Source organism: Xyrauchen texanus, chromosome 11 (assembly GCF_025860055.1).
Source record: "Xyrauchen texanus isolate HMW12.3.18 chromosome 11, RBS_HiC_50CHRs, whole genome shotgun sequence".
Classification (NCBI taxonomy): Eukaryota; Metazoa; Chordata; class Actinopteri; order Cypriniformes; family Catostomidae; genus Xyrauchen; species Xyrauchen texanus.
Window position 1 is genome coordinate 7398717 of NC_068286.1, and position 21061 is coordinate 7419777.

General features: G+C 38.0%; 1 protein-coding gene across 2 annotated transcripts; it reads right to left on the bottom strand.

Moving 5' to 3' along the window:
• Positions 1-609: 609 nt before the first annotated feature.
• LOC127651282 (malate dehydrogenase, cytoplasmic-like) lies at positions 610-18879 on the bottom strand. 2 transcript variants are annotated; one of them, XM_052137040.1, is made up of 9 exons: positions 18641-18879; positions 13858-13956; positions 11949-12045; positions 8130-8305; positions 7747-7869; positions 6979-7155; positions 3945-4058; positions 3589-3678; positions 610-1059 (listed from the first exon to the last, which is right to left on the bottom strand). In XM_052137040.1, the coding sequence occupies exons 1-9, from the start codon at positions 18692-18694 to the stop codon at positions 937-939; spliced, it is 1053 nt and encodes a 350-aa protein (XP_051993000.1). In that variant the 5' UTR covers positions 18695-18879; the 3' UTR covers positions 610-936. The 2 variants fall into 2 exon arrangements, with proteins under 2 accessions (XP_051993000.1, XP_051993001.1); XM_052137041.1 differs by lacking the exons at positions 11949-12045; positions 13858-13956; positions 18641-18879 and adding an exon at positions 11790-11831.
• Positions 18880-21061: the final 2182 nt, after the last annotated feature.

The following is a 21061-nucleotide window of genomic DNA, read 5'->3' on the forward strand; positions in this document are numbered from 1 at the left end:
ACCTAAAACCCAGGGTTGGCGGAAGCTAAACTGGAACATAGCTGGCTAGCCACCTAAACCGGCTTCATGGTACAGGCCCCTGCTGATGTCAAGATTTACAGTGAAAAAGTAGTTATATTTTGGTCTGTTCTCACCCAAAACAGATTAGACATGGATTAAAACACCTGTCTCGTATGGATTACCTTTATGTGCTTTTTGGAGCATGAAAATCTGGTCATCATTCACATCCATTGACAAACTAACATCATATCGCCACTAAAATATCTTCATTTGCATTCAGAGGAAGAAAGACACAAGTTTGAGATGGGAGAATTATATTTTTTTTGGTGAACTATTCCTTTAATTACAAAAATAAAGGTTTAATTGGGATTTTCCTAAAATGTGTGATTTTGTATATATATATATATATATATATCTTTTTTTTTTTTTGTGGAATAAATGAACATCCTCCTGTAGATCTTTAGTTTGGAGCTCCATTATTAAATATTTGTAGATACTTGCAGTAATCCTATGTTTAAAAGTAAAAAACATCTTTATTCCTGAATCCATAGATCCACTTATTAATGTCATGGTTTTGTGTGAGAATGGAGCATAATCCAAGAACAGAGATTCATTTTCAGATGGTCTTTATTTATGGATGACAAATGATTGTAATTTGTCAGGACAACTATGTGCATAATTTGAAATCAATGGACATTTTCTCTATCAGGAACTCAAAACAGAGGAAAGGTTACATTGCAGTTGTTTCTTGTTTCATTGTTAACTTGTAAAGTGGAACACACACACACACACACACACACACACACACACACATATACATTATAAGATGGACACACACACAAACAGTCAGCTGTGGAATCTACAGGACTTTACAGTCAGGGATTTCTGGACTCGGGAAGCATCTAACGGCTGCAGTGTTGTCGTGGATACATTGAGTCACGCGCTGAGGAAGGTAAGCGCCGTATCTCTCTCCTCTACCAGCTCAGCGGCGGTAGCGTCCATCTTGCCACGGGAGAAACCGTTGATGGGGAGTTGGTCAACCACCTTCCAGGTCTTATTCTGTTGGGTACACACACACACACACACACACACACACACACACACACACACACACACACACACACACACACACACACACACACACACACACACACACACACACGGCATTAAAACCACCTGCCTAATATTGTGCAAGTCTCCATCGTCCCACCAAAACAGCACCAACCCGCATCTCAGAATGGCTTTCTGAGATGATATTCTTCTCAACACAATTGTACAGAGTGGTTATCTGAGTTACTGTAGACTTTGTTTGTACAAACCAATCTGGCCATTCTCTGTTGACCTCTCTCATCAAGACATTTCTATCCACAGAATCATTCATGCGATTATCTAATCAGCCAATCCTGTGGCAGCAGTGCAGGGCATATAATTATGCATATATGGGTCAGGAGCTTCAGTTATTATTCACATCAACCATCAGAATGGGGAAAATAATGTGATCTCAGTGATTTGGACCGTGGCATGATTGTTGTTGCCAGACAGATTGGTTTGAGTATTTCTGTAACTGCTGAACTTCTGGGATTTTCACGCACACCTAAAATTTACTCAGAATGGTGCCAAAACAAAACACATCCAGTGAGCGGCAGTTCTGAGGACAGAAATGTCTTGTTGATGAGAGAGGTCAACAGAGAATGGCCAGACTGGTTCAAACTAACAAAGTCTACAGTAACTCAGATAACCACTCTGTACAATTGTGGTGAGAAGAATATAATCTCTGAATATATATGTGTGTGTGTGTGTGTGTGCACACACAACTATTTAAATATAATATTTCTAATAATAATTCCAATAATTAAAATACATTACTGTGTCAGGTTAGCCAATATTTTTTTATTTCCATTTCATTGAACATAAGCCAATCACTGATCTACAGACCACAGCAGTGTATTTTTGATTGAATTCGTCCATTTCAAGGGCTTTTCTTAGGACGCTTCCATGTTGCTTTGAGCAATTTACGAAGGTTGCGTTGCCTGTATACTTTTGCATACTGCCCCCTGCTGACTGACACTCGTAAAAACATGGACACATGGTTTTTCAAGCTTGAATTGCTCTTGGAAAATGCCTTATTACGGTCCAAGAGGCATGATTAATTGCATTAATTGTTTAACACATTTAGTCATTTTTATAAAGATAAAATGGTGCCTAAATGATTTGCATATATTTTCCAGAAATAATATATACATATACATAATATATACATACATAATATATATATTCCCTTTTGTTGAGCTCATGACAGAATGATAGATAGATTCCATTATTAATTAAAAGCAATTAAAATAATATTTACAAAAATAAATAAAAAAGTTGTGCCAAAAAAGTTGTAGCGCAACAAATGGGAAGACGGAAAAATGTGTGTATATACATATATATATATATATATATATATATATATATCGGATTATTTCTGGAAAATATTTTTACCACAAACAAAAGTAATTTACACAAAAGTAAAAAACACTAAAAGTATTTTTATACATAAGACTGATTCTATGAGTCAGAAAAAAACAAATCAAATTAACTTAGTGTTAATTTCTTGTGTTAATAACTTTGTTTTTCTTATGCTTACAACTTGACAAACAACTTTACAAAATTTTCCTTGCGCATACATTTTTACGCTTTTACAAATCTTACGCTGCACATGCAAATCTTTTATGCACTAATTTACCTTCATACGTCGCACTGAACAAAAAGTGTTAAATAGAAAGCCTTAGTCATTTTATATCATGGTAACATTATGAAACAAATAGTTATTTTTGCAAGAAATAAAATACAAATGTATCATTTCAATACACAAACTGACTTTTATGGGGTCAGTTGTTGGTTTAGGAATTTAGTAGGCCTAAATGACTTTGACAAAAAAATAAGATGCAAATTATATTAAAAATAAAAAAAAGTGACTGATTTTATTTAGGTGCACTCAGTAACTCTTTGCTCGTGTCATCTTGGACTTACAGCGACACCTAATGGTGTGGATGCAGCATCATTCAAAATCAATAGCTGTCAGTTACAGATGACAATGTAGAAATTCACTTTTCACTATCAGCAATGATTCTTGTGAAAGTGTCCAATAACAAGACGGTTACTGAGATTAAGCAAACAGTATTCAACTGGTCATGTGATTCTAAAATGGCAGCCCCCATGAGGGCACCCCTGTCCCATATAGAATAAAAGAGCTTTTATAAGGTTACTGATATGACTAGAGTCCTCATCTCATGTGAGTGATCATGATTTTATATATATATATATATATATATATATGTACGTACGTATGATTACAGTTAAATTATTTAGGATAAAAACTTTGGGGGGGGCTACTGAGTGCACATTTAAGATAAAACCTAGTAAGCGTTTCCTTTAAACCAAAATAGTTAATGTGCAAACATGCTCTAATGCCAAAAGAAATAGCAGCAGTGCCTGCAGACTATTTATCTATTTATTTAAATCAGTCTTTGCGGTTTGATAACTGTACTACGTCATTTAATCGTTCCACCCAAGAAATTTAACATATCAGTGATGAAAACAAACCTTGATCTCAACAGGAAAGGAATACATGAGGTCATCAGGAACTCCGTAGGAATTACCAGATGAAAAGACGCCCATAGATACCCACTCGCCCTGATCAGTGACAGAGAGAGATTGAATTAGCACTCAATAGTCTGCTGACTCCAAGATGTTGACATTTGACCCTTTTGTGTTCAAACTGTATTCTAGCGGCAACAGTACCAGGCTGTTCTCACAGACAATTGTGACCAAAATCGCATTTTAGCCTTTAGTTTCTACAGTGAAAATGTGTATTCTATTGCAAAACTGTTTCTGAACTCAACCAGAAAAGCCCAGACACTCAGTGGATGTGTAAAGTGCTCGTGGATGTCCGTACTCACATCAGGAGTGCCAAACCAGATGTCCCTCATGTGGTCACAGATGGCTTTGGCAGCTGACATTGCGCTGGAGAGCTTCCTGGCCTTGATGACAGCTGCACCTCTCTGCTGCACCGTCTGATAAAGAACAAACCATGATAGATCAATGAAAAGACTCACTGAACAGGAAATTAATGGAACTTTTCCATGTGCCATAAATCTTGTCATCAGCACAATACATCTACTCCCTGCTCAGTTAATGGCTTTAATTAACTGGAAAAGCACTTCCAATGTGTTAAAAATCCACTTTCATTTGCTGGGACAGGCTCTTTTGGTCTCATCAAGTTACTCTGGAGAACTGACAAGACGTTGTGCTTTGTGTTCATCAAGGACAACATTCAGATCAGATCAAAGCGACATTTTATAAACCGTAATCGTAAATAGTCTTGTTTCTGAGCTTCTCCTACATTTAAAGCAACAGTTCCCTCAAACATTTTAATTCTCTCATCATTTACTCATCCTCAAGCCATCCCAAAAGTGTATGATTTTCTTTCTTCTGCTGAACAGAAACTAAGATTTTTAGAAGAATATCTCAGTTCTGTAGTTCCCTACAATGCAAGTGAATGGTGACCAAAATTTGAAGCTCCATAATGTCAGCATAATAGTAACGCATTCGACTCCAGTGGTTTAATCCATGTCTTCTGAAGCAATCAGTTGGTTTTAAGTGAGAACAGACCAAAATGTAACTTCCTTTTCACAGTATAGCTTGACGATCATGATTTCAAGCTTGATTACACTTCCAATAGAGCCATCTAGCGCTCTGCGTATTCGTCAAGCACTAGGAAATGTAATCGAGCTTGAAATAATGATTGTGCCTAGAGACTGCAATGGCAAGGTGTACAGTGAAAAAGGAGTTACATTTTGGTCTGTTCTCACCAGAAACAAACGGGATTGCTTCAGAAGACGGATTAAACCACTGGAGTTGTATGGATTACATTTATGCTGACTTTGTGCTTTTTGAAGCTTCATAAGGTCTGGCCACCATTCACTTGCATTGTATGGACCTACAGAGCAGAGATATTCTAGAAACCTTCATTTATATTCTGCAGAAGAAAGTCACACACATCAGGGACAGCATGAGGGTAGTAAAATGGAATAAATGAGAGAACTTTCAGTTTTGGGTGATTATTCATTTATATTAGGGCTGTCAATTGATTAAAACTGTTAATCGAATTACTTACATGGTGTCCCGATTAATTAAAAATCGCATTTAATTGCATATACAAATATTTGCTGAAAAAGCCCCTCATATAACAATAATTCAATATATAATGATGAAATAATTATCTTTAAATATTAATTTGGCATACAGTTCACAGCAATCCATTTCGCCAGTGATTTTGTCTATTAGTTCGAGATTTATTATGAGGGCTTGTTTAAGGACCCGTTAATGTACACCTGCCTCAGACATGCTTGTGTAGCGTCTCGGGTGCGTTGCGACATAAACATAATTTACTGATATGATAGGTCACGGAGTCAAGTTAAGAGAATCTTATTTATCACCATCTTGGAGTCCTTCAGGTGTTTTTAGCAACCCATGCAGGCTTTCATGTGTCTTGCACTGAGGAGAGGCTTCCGTCGGGCCACTCTGCCATAAAGCCCCGACTGGTGGATGGCTGCAGTGATGGTTGACTTACTACAACTTTCTCCCATCTCCCGACTGCATCTCTGGAGCTCAGCCACAGTGATCTTTGGGTTCTTCTTTACCTCTCTCACCAAGGCTCTTCTCCCCGATAGCTCAGTTTGGCCGGACGGCCAGCTCTAGGAAGGGTTCTGGTCGTCCCAAACGCCTTCCATTTAAGGATTATGGAGGCCACTGTGCTCTTATGAACCTTAAGGGCAGCAGAAATTTTTTTGTAACCTTGGCCAGATCTGTGCCTTGCCACAACTCTGTCTCTGAGCTCTTCAGGCAGTTCCTTTGACCTCATGATTCTCATTTGCTCTGACATGCACTGTGAGCTGTAAGGTCTTATATAGACAGGTGTGTGGCTTTCCTAATCAAGTCCAATCAGTATAATCAAACACAGCTGGACTCAATTGAAGGTGTAGAACCATCTCAAGGATGATCAGAAGAAATGGACAGCACCTGAGTTAAATATATGAGTGTCACAGCAAAGGGTCTGAATACTTAGGACCATGTGATATTTCAGTTTTTCTTTTTTAATAAATGTGCAAAAATGTCAACAATTCTGTGTTTTTCTGTCAATATGGGGTGCTGTGTGTACAATAATGAGGAAAAAAAATGAACTTAAATGATTTTAGAAAATGGCTGCAATATAACAAAGAGTGAAAAATTTAAGTGGGTCTGAATACTTTCCGTACCCACTGTATATATATTTGCGCTCCATCAAATTGCTGTCAATGGTTGTTTTCTTCACTGTATAAACTGTGTGTTGCTCATACAGCTGAAATGTCAATTACTGCCCTCTGGTGTAAACAGGTGGTACTACATGCTTGCATTTCTCAGGAATCTTTCTTATTACAGTCCGGGGGTATTGCGATTAATTGCGTACATTTTTTTTAATGTGTTATTTTTAATAAAATGAATCGCACTGAATTAAAGCATTAAATCGACAGCCCTAATTTATACATTTTATTTAAGAAAGCGAAGGTGGAACACTATTTTTTTTTTTTAATGCAGATCATTTTCACGCAGAAGCTGAACATTTTACTTTTTATAGCAATCCTCAATTGGATAAACAAATGATCACACATAATCACAGGGTACAGTTACTCCATGAATCGCATCCCGTTTCAACCGCTCACAATTGTTAATGTTCAAGGGAAATTTAATTGTTGGTATGCCAGTCTCCTCTCCTTTCTGACTGCAGAGAAAGATTTCAACAAGACAGTTGGTCAATAAATCTTCTCACTTTAAAAACGTTTGTTCAAAAGATCAACACTAGAAAAAGGAAAGCAAAATATTTTCGCCAAGAAAATCGAATCTGGAACATTCTACAAAAAGAAACAGAAGTGGTAACAAAGATATTTGACTTACGGAGATAAAGTCACCCTTCAGCCAGCTTTCATCATTCACAGCATCAAAAGCTGCCATCTCCTTTCCGTGGTGGTTCACCGTAGCGTGGTGGACATCTGGGTACTGAGTGGAGGAGTGATTGCCCCAGATAATCACATTCTTCACACTGTCAGAGGACACTCCAACACGCATTGCCACCTGCAGGCATGGAGGAAAACTGACAATGAACTTAGAGACTCTAATCAAAAATGGGCATATACACGACAAAGCTACCTGGAAGCTACCTCATTCATAGCTCACCAACATCAAATCACTACAATATATGTATATGTGTGTTTGTATGTACACATACATAGCCATATATAGAGTATGTGTGTATATATATATATATATATATATATATATATATACACACACACACACACACACACACACACACACATACTATATATGGCTATGTATATGTACACATACACATTCCAACAGCTTAAAGCAAAAAGTAAAATACAGTAAAAAACAAATCGACTAGTCAAACAACGCATCCTGTAGGAAAGGTTAATATCCAAATAAAAGCGCATTAAAATTATTGCAATATTCAAGATGTTGCCTAATTTTATATTGCATACAAAATCATTGTTAATATTCTAAATACTGCTGAGCCCAATGTGAGAGCCGCTGTGATTGAATATAAAGAAGAGCTCCATTACCTGTCTCTCAGGAAAGCACAAAGATCAGACAGACGGAGATAAAGAGTAATGATTGAAGATGAAGAGATGTTGGGTTTCAGACCTGAGAGCGAGCCCTGTTATGGTCCAGACGGGTCAGGCAGGAGAAGTTCTCCTTAGGAATGGAGGGAGCAGATTTGGAGGCAATCAAACAGTTGGTGTTGGCTGGGTTTCCGACAACCAGCACCTATGTAAAGAGAAATATATGTTATATACATTCAATATATGTTATTTGTTAAAAATCAGTTTCACTTTGGAAAAAATAAATGGTATATTTACTTATATACTGTTGCACTCTGTAAAGTACAAATTCTTAAACAGAATTTTTTTTTTAGCCAGTTTAGCCTGGGAGTTTTAATGTTTTGAGTTTAACGACTCTTCATTACCTTATACAACACACTACAGAAACAGATTCATGCAGCATTAGCGGTTGCATTTAGTTTTCACCTTGACAGTCTTCTTGGCGTACTTTTCCAGTGCTTCACCTTGGGTTTTAAAAATGGCCACGTTAGCCTTCAGCAGGTCCTTCCTCTCCATGCCCTCTTTTCTGGGCATAGAGCCCACCAGGATGGCCGCATCCAGATCTTTAAAGCCCACTTCAACTTTATCAGTGGGAATAACCTCTGTGGAGGGCCATCGGGAGAAACAAGGGGGTACAGAGCGACAAAGAGAGTTAAAAAGGATATTTATAGACTATTTTATACATGTTTTCTGGTATATTGAAAAGATAATTACAGTAAACTTCCCTAAAACTCTGAAATCTCATTCATGATCGCACATTCAAACCTGGTGCATTGATAAACAGCAGAAAGTTTCATTTTTGGGTGAACTAGCAAGAGATCCTATGCAAAGCATTATCGCTTATTTTTTTTATTTTACTATTTTCTATAATTAAAATGTTTAATAAATTTGAACTTATCTTAATTACATTTAACGACAGTTTTAATACATTATAGTTTTTTTCATTATTCATATACATAGTGCCAAAGTTTAGCAATATTTATAGCAGTTTCATAGCACACACACACACACACACACACACACACACACACACACACACACACACACACACTTCAAAATTACTTTTTAATCCATCATTCAGTATAATTATTAGTATACGCTAATTAGGGCAGTAAACTGGGCTGAGAAACAAAATAAAATTGACCAAATTGCCAAAAGTTTTATTTAATTTGAGTCATCATTTGCTAACCCTCTGCTGAACACAAATAAAGATTTTAAGAAGATTATTTCAGCGTTGTGGGTCCATACAAAGCAAGTAAATGATGAACAGAGCTTTGAAGCTCCAAAAAGCACATAAAGGCAGCTTAAAAGTAATCCATACGACTCCAGTGGTTTAATCCATGTCTTCAGAAGAGATTTGATAGGTGTGGGTGAGAAACTGATCAATATTTAAGTGCTTTTTTTTTTTTTTTTTACAATAAATTTACACTTTCACAGCCCTCCTATGCATGTTCACAAGGGAACAGAGTCCTATTTTTTAGCAATTCACATTCTTTGAGTACATAGCCACCTAAAAAAGGTAGGGAAAAAGCAAATCATATTTGCACAACAGCCCAGTAGGTGAACACATGTAGGAAGGCTGTTTGAAATTAGGTTTACGGTCAAAAATAAATAAATGAAATAAAAAATATATATTGATCTGTTTCACACCCACACCTATCATTCCTCTTCTGAAGACTTGGATCAAACCACTGGAGTCGTATGAAGAACGTTTATGCTGCCTTTAGCCCTATTCGGATGGCAATTGTTTCTCAGGGTGACGTCTGTAAAAGTAAATTTCATGGCTCCTCTGTGATAAAACTCATGTGTTTGGATGACAATTAAATTGCGAGGGACGAGCGAGACTTTTTATCGATCACATGATTGCAGTTGTGCTTGTTATATGGAAAATTCATCAATCCACAAACTGTATCCTGTATTTGTGTTTAAATATGCTTGGAATTACACTAAAATGAAAATAACATTTTTAAAAGCATGAGGGAACCGCTCTGCAAAGCGTTGCAAACTTTTACGGTGTACATTTTCACACACGGAGCAAGGCAAATTTCTTGCGAAGAGCAATTAAACAAATCAAGAAACTGCAGGGACAAGATTGTTTATCAACACAGCCAAATAATTCAGTCAATAGGGGTATGCATTTTTCGTCACCCGCATCACCTCTGCTGCGCCGCTTGCGCACTCTCTCCTAATCGCATGCAAGGAGATATAGAAGCCCACATGTCAAGGACAGTAAAGATAAAATTCAAAAGCTTAAAATGATATTTGAGGAGCTAAGATAAAACATAAGAAAACCATTTTTATCAATCAAAATGACGGACATCATTTGGAATTATTTGTCAGTGTTTAAAAGGTCGAGGTGGAACGGTTCCTGTAATTTGGCCTGGAATTTTCTCACAGAAGGTGGGAGAAAAGCACCGACATTTCGGATGGCAATAAAATCACTGACTACCCCCCTGTAAACGCTGGAATTACCTCACATCCCCATGTAAAACACTTTTTGTCTGAATAGGGCTTATTTGTGCTTTTGGAGGTCACCATTCGGGTGCATTGAATGGATTTACAGAGTGGAAGTATTCCTCTGAAAATGGTTTGTGTTTAGCAGCAGAAAGGAAGTCAAACACATCTGGGATGACATGAGGTTGAGTAAATGATGAGAGAATGTTCATTTTTGGGTGGACTATCCCTTTAAATAGACGTTGTTTCCTTAGTCCACAAGAGGGCGCAACAAATACATATAAGCCAAACAGCAGTCTTATATTAAAGCAAAGAACATTCCTGGCTGTTCAAAACTTCCACTCCTTTTTAAACAAAAGTGCATAAAATACAATTACAAAATATAAAGATTTAGCCAGTTCATATTCTAAAACATGGTAAAGCGGCTCAGACTACGAGTACAAGGGCTGTTCAAACAGACAGAGCACAACAGAACGAACTGAACGTGAAGATCTAATGACGTAAATTTCCAAATTCAACTCCTTTCTTGGAAAAAACTAACCTTTTTAAACCCCATTGCTTAATCTGAGGAACACTGATAAGAGAGCAAGATGCAACAGCCAAAGACCTCCAATTAAGGGGCGTTTCACACTGAATGTTTTTGCGTCCATCAACACATTTTTCCAGTTGTTTTTCTATGTAAACATGCACCAGACAGACAAATCTTACAGTTTTACAGCATCTCGTGCAGGAGTGCTGTTTTACAGATGCCGTGTCAAGTTAATAAGAACGCGTCTTGAGACACCTGCGTTCTGTTGCGCTGCATCTAGCCCTTTTTTTTAGTGCAAGAAAGTCATCATCACTGTTTGGCACACATCCAAAATTCAAATGCGCAGTTTAGCATTCGAATGTGCATTTTTAACCTAAATTCGACGAATATTCAAATTTGAGCCTTAGGGCCAAATCAATACAGAATTAAATTGTTCTAGGGTCAAAGGAAACAGCACTTTTGAGCCTAAGAATAATTTTGTTTGAGCAAGTGAGGACAGCATGTGACTGGATGAGTAGCTTAATTCGCTCCCATCATGGTCCAATCAACTAAACTGCACACGCAAACATTTGCGCATCAGCACTGACTTTATTACGTTTGTACCTAGAGTACAATTTCTCTGGAGGATGTGCTGTCCTAACGCTTTATCATAACTCATTTATCAGGCTGTCAATATTTCCTGAAGTTGCTTGTTTTGTTGATAATTGTCAGAATAACAGTTAGAGGAAATCTATTTATCAGAGTGGACCTTCAACCACAGCTCAACTTTTGTGATATAACTTGTCCTTTGGACTCCTCCCCTCCGCCCCCATTGGTGTATCACATCACGTTTCTGACTATGAATGGCATGCTTTAGTTTGAGCCAATAAGATGACTCGAGGCTGGTCACACCTCCCCACTCATCAAAAACAGTGTACCAAACACTCGTTCTGTGCTGCTCCTGCAGAGCTATTCTGCAGAGTCATGCTTGCTCTTGTGCATTTTAATACATTCAAGATGTGGAGAAAGCAAGCTTGACTATACTGCAAATAAACCAAATTGCAGAGATAGAGGAGCCAGTCAAACCGGCTTTCACTGGAGTCTAATGACAACTGATCCCTCACCCCTCAGGAGTGGAAGAGCACAATCCAGATGACTTGAAGTACAGTGTTTGAGCTACACAAACTAGTTTAAGTTGTAAAGAGCTTTGAGACTTTAAGTTGTTATTGTATGGAAAAGAGGGAAACAGATCTGGGATCAGGCACAGGAGTCGTAACCCTCACCCCTCAGGAGTGGAAGAGCACAATCCTGTAGTTCCATGACGACGCCATCCAGCACGGGCAGCATAGGAGTGATATCCAACAGAACCAGGATGATGGGCTGAACGAAAAGAAACAGGATACATTACATGGCATCAGCCACAAAACAGGCTATGATAAGAGTGGAATACTTGATTACTACTAGCTGGATACTGCGCAGTAACACTTTACACTTTATTCTATCTGCTATCTAATTAAGCGAAACAGTAGGTCCTATGCAATGTTTCAGTAGTATGCTGGACTGCTGTCATATAACCTTAAAAGTGGCGTACGGTTATCTTATTATGTTGGCTTGACAAATTCAACATACTGTTATTCTACAGACATTGTTTAGGGTTTTTCCCAAATCCCTAAACCAAGATCAAAATGATCGACTTGTAACTCCTAGAACTTTCAAGCAACATCTGCCAAGCTTGGCACAGACCTTCAGACTGTTCGGACTCGAGTTGCTGTCTTTTCTGACTTATCAGAATTACAGTTTTTGTACACCAACTTATCAAAACCAAGGGAGGAAAAATGTATATAGTTACATTGACATAATTTTTAAACAGAAGACTATTCAAACTCCAAATGTAAAAAATTCAAATGTAAACAAACACAAGGCCTTTGATCTGCATCAAGTTAAACTCTCTTTCTTGCATTTTTCTCTCCATCTATATAAATATTGTAGTAAATTTATACTTTGTATTGTTATTTTGCATTTTAATAACATTTTGTGTGCAAGTAGCTTTATTTGGTAGTCCTATCAAATAATTAATTTAAATATGGACATTAAAAATTGCCACCATGACATTGCCACGAACTACATCATCTGGCAAAATTTGCAGTATAGGTCCTAAGGTCCATAAGGGTATTTTCCAAAAGGAAAACTGGTTCCCTGCACGGTATATATGGTGCGTTCACGCCATGTCAGAATTACCATAATTACAAGATTCCGACCTTGTAAAAAGCATTTACGTCTTTGTGGAACTGATAATTAAGTTGTAAACTCAGAATTCTAAGAAAGCTCAGAATTGACATGTAAAAATAACCAATATGGCAGCGGCCTCAACAGTAGGTAGTGAACACGTTTGTCTGTTAGATATGCCATTAAGTTATGCCATTGATGCCTTGATAATAATAATAATAAAATACAAATTTTGAGAACATATAGAGGTGAATTAATGAATTAATGTAGTCAATTTGCTGTTATCAACAGCAAAGCCGTTTTGCCGTTATATGTGTTGCCATAGAAACAAATAACTTACAAGACCTGAGGATGTGAATTGCTCTGAATAGGATCTACAAGTTCAATTCTGACATGACGGGAACTCTTTACTTTCTAAACAAACTATTTTTTCATTTTTTTTAAATAATATGAGAAACATGAGAGGCATATGCAATGATTAACATTGCCAAAATAGAATGCTACACTGTTGTCACATGATCTCAATGTTACAGGTCTAAAAAATAAATATGTTAACTCAGTTTTGTCTCAAAATGTCTTAACTTTTGGCAGTCTGATCAAAAAAAGGAGTCAAAACAAGATGTTAAACAGTTTGAGGTCGTTTGAGGTCATTTGAGGTCAAGTTGAGTGCATTGCAGCATTTAGATTTCCAGTATGCTTGGGTGTATAATGGATATTTTGACAAGTGTAGTATGTCATCGGAGTATTCTGTGCATAATATACACATTATAGGCCTACTATACTGCAGAAATAGTAAGAATGGTATGCGAGACTGCTATTCAGAACATAATCACTAATACATGCCTTACAGAGGGATCAGGAGAAGCACATATTGTTATATAACACAAAAGCATGTTTCAAAACCCTCGTTCGGTTTTTTTTCTCCAGTGTCCCATTACGCAATAACACATCCCATCGCATTCTTACCTGCTCCTTGCCGAATACATCTCCTTTGGCAATGCTGTACAGCAGGGAATACGCGATCTGTCCGGCTGCGCCAGTCACCAACACACGGATCGGTTCGGCCTGCAATGAGACACAAAATCATTGGCGCCAAACAGCATGACCTATTTCGCGTGAATAAAGAATGACATGTCATAGCGAGTCAAGGCCCGTCTGGGACGTGCGTTTGGCATACATTTCAGAGGTTGCAGATTTTTGGTATTATTATTATTAATGTTTTAGTGTAAGATTCCCATTTGATTTTTGTTTTGGGAACCAACTCCAAACGTTCAAGGAACGTTCTTATTTCGTTTATAACCAAAAGCCAACGTTCTGAGAAGCAAACATTGTTCGCCGAGTAGTTCATGTATGAATGAAACAATGATGCAACTGAACCGAACGAGGCGAGTCACGTGACACATTGTAGCGACGGTTACGGCAATTTGGAATCTTACTTCGGCATTCGAATTGCAGCTTCCATTAATCTCCTAATACAAATTCTACAACTTTTGCAACAAAATAAAATACTGTAAACAATAGGCTAATGCCTCCTCGTAATTACACCAACTCCACAACAACAACGGGAATGCCCATATCCACTCGTTCACAAAACGTCTTCGATATAATTCGATGTGAATCGTTACGTGGCTCTCGAACGCAGATTTCAGACTCTAAAATTCATCCGAAAAGTGTGCCCACCATCTTATGCACAAAACGTTGCAAAACTTGATTAATGCTACAATATAACACAGCACTAAAATAGATGGATCCGAATATCTCACCATCTTTCAGTTGTGATTGTGCAGGTTGAGATGTACGCCAGAGATGTGCTGCTGTCTCTCACTCAGACTGAACGGGGAGGTCACCTCTATTCTTGATTGGAAATGTCATATACGGTTGGCAGAGGCATAGAAACAGGACGTACATTGGGATATGTAGTTGACGTCTCAGTGAATGCTGCTCTCCACCACCAACCAGCTCTTAGAATGGAACACACTCCCCATGAACGTCCACTCTGACGTCAGCGCATTCGACACGCCCACTCCACTTCCATATATGGTCAAATAAACTAGAGTTTAGAAATTCTGCCGTTGTGGCGATAGGTTTAGTTTCCGGATTGGTTCATGAACACTGAACGCCGGTCTCAAACAAGAACTTATTATAGATCTTATCACAGACCTATTTTTTTTGCCAGTTTGTACAAAGGTGCCTCAGTTTTTTCCTGTGACGCAGCAGATGTCCTAACTCCGCCCCCAACTACACCTGCCGCCAACACTCCAGATTTTACGGCGGTTTTTCCACATGATGCGCGTGCAGTATGCTTTTTTTCAGTGCCATGTTAACAAGTTAGAGCGTTCAGACCGCATACGGGTGCAGCACTCCAATGCGTTGCAGGAGCGTTGCAGAAGAAGCAGTGCAGCGATAATTTCTGCACGAGTCTATTTTAGCTGTGCTTCACGCGCTGAATTAAAGTGATAGCGCAATGTAGCGCAATTTCGATTTTTCAGCGTCCATCTCCGTTACGTTTTTAGCATCAGATACAGCACTTTCTTTTGTCAACAACTACATACAAAACAAAGAGAATCACAGTGCTGAAAACATTTTCATTTGCATTTAAAATAAAAATAATGGCAAACTTCTTACCCATTGTTGTATTTGTATACAGAAGCCACAGGTTCAGTTGCACACTGCAAACGCATCTTGTGTGAAAGCACAATCAAGCGTGTGCTGCTTCTGCTCCGCCTATGCACCGCATCTGCACTGCTTATGCACCGCTTATGCACCTCTACGCATCTAGTGTTAAACGGGTATAAGATGACATTGAAAATCTAGGATTTTATTTTTATGTTTGACCTATAACAAAGATATAGACATAGGCGTCATTTAAAGGTGGGACATGACCCTACCACTTTTTGCCTTTGCCAATTTTGTCTCCTCCACTTTTTGAAATAGCTTTCATCAGGTAAGTGTCTAAAGGCAGATTTACACGAGACATGGTGGGTGGCAGGCTTTGCTTGCGATTGTGCTGCTTCATGCTTGTACAGGCGTTTTACATTCACACGAGAAGTGTGCAAAACTCACCAAGTGCAATAATATCACCTACTTCAACTCAGATACTCCTTCTATGAGGCAATTACTGTAAATATTGTATTAGTTTTCATGTAAGTGATTGCACTTAAATAAAATGGGACTTATTTTTTCATCAGATGTTTTATAATTATAAACATTGTAATAAGGTATTTTTTATATTAATGTAAAATTATAGCATCAAGGCTAAACGATGTAATTGTAAATATTGATGGCGTTTGCCACCCGTCTCCACATTTGATGAGTTTTTAATGACTAAAGAAACAGACTGAATGTTACTTCATATTTTTATTGGCAAATTGGTATAGTATAAAGAACATCACATCAATAATTTCTATTTCATCAATAATAAAATCTATTTTCCAAACATAAGCTATACATGTTTCCGTAGTCTATTTTCACCTGGTACACCGACTTGTCCACTCACAGCTTTCCATGAGGCTGTTTTCCTATTTATGTCTCTATAAACGCTAAAAGAAACTTGTCTGGAGGAAGTTCAGCAACAGCGAGTATATTTGTTGCCATGTTGTTTTTGACTACATAAAAGCTAAGTGTCATTTGATTGAATAGGGTAAGCTTGGTGACCGCGTCCCATGTAAAACCGCCTTTCTGCAGAAGAAACATCTCCAGTTCTTGAGCAGAAGTTTCTATTCTGTTTGTGTGTGTTATAATAAATGGTGATACAGCATTGGAGTTATTATTTGAATTTTTCAATGAGTGCACGTTGTGACTGTTATCAAGCTAAAGTGCGTAACTTTTTGACACCTCCTAGAGCCCCGTCCACACCAGTGACACACAATGACAAAGCAACACAATCTCATTCATTTTCCAGTATATCTCATCTGATCAGATTTTCTAAAGCTGTCTACCAATAACGTTAGAGCACAGCACTAGGAACGCCCACTAGCGACTTCACTTTACAGAGACTAGTGACATCGTCGCTGGCAGTGTGAACAAAGCTTATCCCATCTTAAAGGAGCAATATGTAATATATTTACTGTACTAAAGCATAAAATTATCATAATTTGTTATCAGAGATTTAGGAAACATGCTAAGTTGAAATATTAGCTTCCCCGATAACAATGCTACAGCCAGTATATTCTACTTTAAAATGTCTGTTCCCGGCCAGAATTTCTGTTTGTGTTTTGGCCTGTGTGATCCCGCCCACTGCCCATTTCCCAATAGTATTTTGACACCCAGGGTTGACAGCTTTGAAACAAGTTAGCACAAACACAGTGCGCTACAGCCATGGAAGCCAACAATACAATTATAAAAATCCACATGAGCTGGTTTATAATTTGCAAACAATAAAAACATTGCAAACGTATACATTAGCTGATCAACTTACAGTGTAAGGCTTGTCGCTTGCAATTGTCAGTTTGCTCATTCCTGTTGCATGTCCTCAATCTGGCAAACCGTGTGAGCTTAGAGTCTGGGGAGGAAGGGGCGGGGAAGACAACTCTCCAATATTTTTAATTTGGACTGCAGTACCCATTTAAAATGCTTGATATCAATGTTACATATTGCTCCTTTAAAAAGCAGAGACAACTACAAGTAAGCTATTCAAAAATGTATATCCTGTTAACACAGTGTCTCTGTAATGCTATAAAAATTGCTCTGTTTGTTTTGAGCGACCCGTCCAGTCTGACACACCAACATTGACACAACCAATGGCTTAAGTTTGGAAAAGTTTATAAAAGCTTTTTGAAACCAATGTCTTATTTTGCCATTACGTTTGGTGGTGCTAGTGGTGCAGAAATTACATGCTATAAAGACGAACAAAACCAGTCTGAAAACACAACAAGCAGGCATGTTGTTTCCAGGATTTCCAATAGCCTAAACTGACAAATTATGTTGACTCATCGACAAGCAGTAACTTATCTTAAAGTTATCACATTCACATAATCAGTGACAAGCGCGATTCAAAGGTTGCACTTTTCACACTGATGTTACATATTTACTTCACAGATGGTTTGGATTAGATGTTGGGTTTGGGATGGGGGTTACAGTTTATAAAACCAGCATTCCTCTTCACTGTATTGCAGCATGTACAGCTGAAAACAACTTGCTTTACAACTTGCTTTAAGCAGATATGAACTGTACTTTTATGCCACTTGTATCCATTGAAAAGAGCTGCTTGAGGGAGCGTTCCAAAGATGCCTGCTGAGTGGACTGACTTGCCTTAGAGGAGACTTTGCTTGGAACATACTGCACCAGTAATTTGGACTACTTTTATGGAGCTCTTTTGTTCTTTTTGGAGCTTGGTAGCTTTTGGGTGAAATATTCCAGGGTTATGAAACCTTGTTCCAGAGCAAGTTCACACCTTAGCAAAGTTAACATTACATAACATGCTTTGGAAAGGGTGGAGCAGCTCCAACGGAATGGGTACTATCCATGGTGCTGGACTTGAAGCATAGTAAATTATTCAGCAGAGGTCGCTGCCCTCCACCGCACTACGATTTCACTTCGTGAATTATAAATTAGACTAATGGCAAACCAACATGCTACAGACAAATCAATCAACCAGATACATGACAAATTCACTTACATTTACGATAAGACAAAATAGCTAGATGCAGCAGGCTGATATTTTAGTGCAACCAATTGTTTCCAAACCGTATGCACGATCAGTCATTCATGGTGCATCGTACGCTTCCGTTGTCAAGGAGAGGCGTCTTACCTGCGCCGAAGCCGCGCGCACCACCAAGTACATAGCCGCCAACAGGGTCAACATATTCGAGCAGTTTGTCCTTTGAGGTGTCCGGTCGAGACTTCCCCCCCAGAACGTAGACTAAGGGCTTTGGGACGTTCAGATGCAGAGCGACGTTTCTGTTAACCCGCTTCGCTGCTGCCCTCGTATGCGTCGCGTGCGTCCACTGGTTTTACTATCCGTCACACTTAGACAGTGTATGTAGTCCGCTAATGAGCTTTGGGAGACAAAAATAGCGCGACATCAAGTAATCGTTTCGCCATTGCTGATTACAGGGCGCTAAATGGGGTGGCGATGAACAGAGCTGTACAATTTGGGGGTGACGTCAGTGTGAAGGTTTGATGCTGCAAAGCTTAGCTGACCTATTGCATAAAAACATCCCTCCGATAAGTTCAAGTGAATTGGACAAAAGCCTCTCTATTTCTACAATGAATAAGTTTGTTCAAGAGTGAACAATATTAAGTTAATTCTACATTTGTAGTCAATTCAAACATGTAAAAATGAATGCTCTATAAAGTCAATAGTATTTATTATTTGTATTATTATTTAACAATGCATAATAATGTATAAATCCTAAAGTATAAACCTTGTGATATTTATTTGCTAATTTGAGTAAATTTCACAGGTAAATAAATTTCTATCAGGAAGACTCGCAGACTTGAGTGAAATTTTAAGATGACATTTATTTGATGGATATAAAACAGAAATGTAATGTCTCTCTTTGGCGTTGGCCCCGTCTGGTAGTCCGAAGAAGTTGTATTCGAAACCGTCATATCCTGCCGGAGATAGGAGGCAGGGGCGAGGAGCCTACCCCCATGCGGGACGGGACTCAACTGGTGGTGGTGGGGTGGTGGAGGTTGCCGTGTTAGCACACTGAAATAGCAATGTGATAGATTGTGAGCAGACTTATAAAGCAATGGCTTACATGTGATTGGCTGGGAATTACCCCGCTAATGGTGCGATGATGTACAGTTGCTAGTCTTCCCGCTAGAACTACACTGCGCTTCCATTTCTGTGAATTGTTCATGTCATCATGTTTTATGCACCAAGTATTCAGGTCTGCATGTGCTGCTGAATGTTGTGTCTATCGCCATTAATGCAAGATGAAGTAGTCTAATAGACTACATAGCATTCATAAAGCTTCCCTGTGGAATTATTTTGTTATTATTTGAATATGTTCCTTGAGATTCGCTTATGAGTAAAGTTTTTTTTTTTGTTTGTACCAAAAACAGTCACATATTTGAAAACATGATAACTTCTCACCCTCATTTTGACCCTCTGTCAGAAACACTCAGTTTTGATGCTGCTTACTGGGCGGGGCCACGGAAGTAACAAGGTAAAGTAGGCTTTGATGTGTTTTTGTGGAGTCGGTCAGAAACAAATGTCTATCACAGTGTGACATCACAATGGATGAAGTAGTCAATGGGCATTTTTACAGTTTAGTTTCAACAAATGCTCTCTTAGCAGTGAAGAGGAAGTATTGAGTTATGAACCTTATTGTATAGTACAATGACCTTATATTTTAAAAGATCAAGCAAACTTTTATTCCTCATGTCATGACCCCTTTAAAATGCTGGTACATTTTAAAAAGCATGGCTTAATTCAGTGCTACATTGTTTGAGTAAAATGTACAAACAAAATGGGTAAATTGAAACAGAGTATTGCAAACGCAAAGTAAACTTTACTTGAGAATTTCTAGTTAAAGCCACCAAGAATTGTGTGTAGCCTTTACTTGAAAATATGGTCTGTTAAAGTATATGTTCATCTTACTTAATAATAAGCATTGAATTTACACAAGTTCCCATTTAGTCTTTTAGTCCTTTTCACTAGTCTGTTAATTTAAAACCCCCAGTTAAATTAAATCCACATTGTTACATGCATTTGTTGAGTAATATGAACAAGGTAGGATTCAGTAAAACTGCCGATAGTGCCGAAAGTAATTTTTATTACATTTAATGTCTTCGTCAAATAGGTCTGTCTTTAAATATTGACTTTTTATAGACGGAAACCATACAAGTTAGTTTTCTTTTATCACATTATCATAATTAAATGAAGATAGGGTGAAGTTTTAAATAGTTTCACTCGTTTGGTTTTGTCAAAAACGTTACAGTCTAACTTATGGAATGAATAACTTAAGTTTATTAAGACATATTCCAAGACATTTTCTTTTCTTTTTTTTTTTTTTTTGGTGTAAAATGGCACAAAAACAGACATTTCAGCCTCAGGTGCCACTTTTATTCATTTCAAGGGTCTCAAAGTGGTTTACCATATTTTTGGCTTGTATGTAAACTCATAATGAACCCAGATCATCTCAGAAGTCCACAGTACAGCTTGTTTAAAATGTGCTTTGTGAAGGCAAATTGTTCCAATATTATCTTAATTTCTCATTCT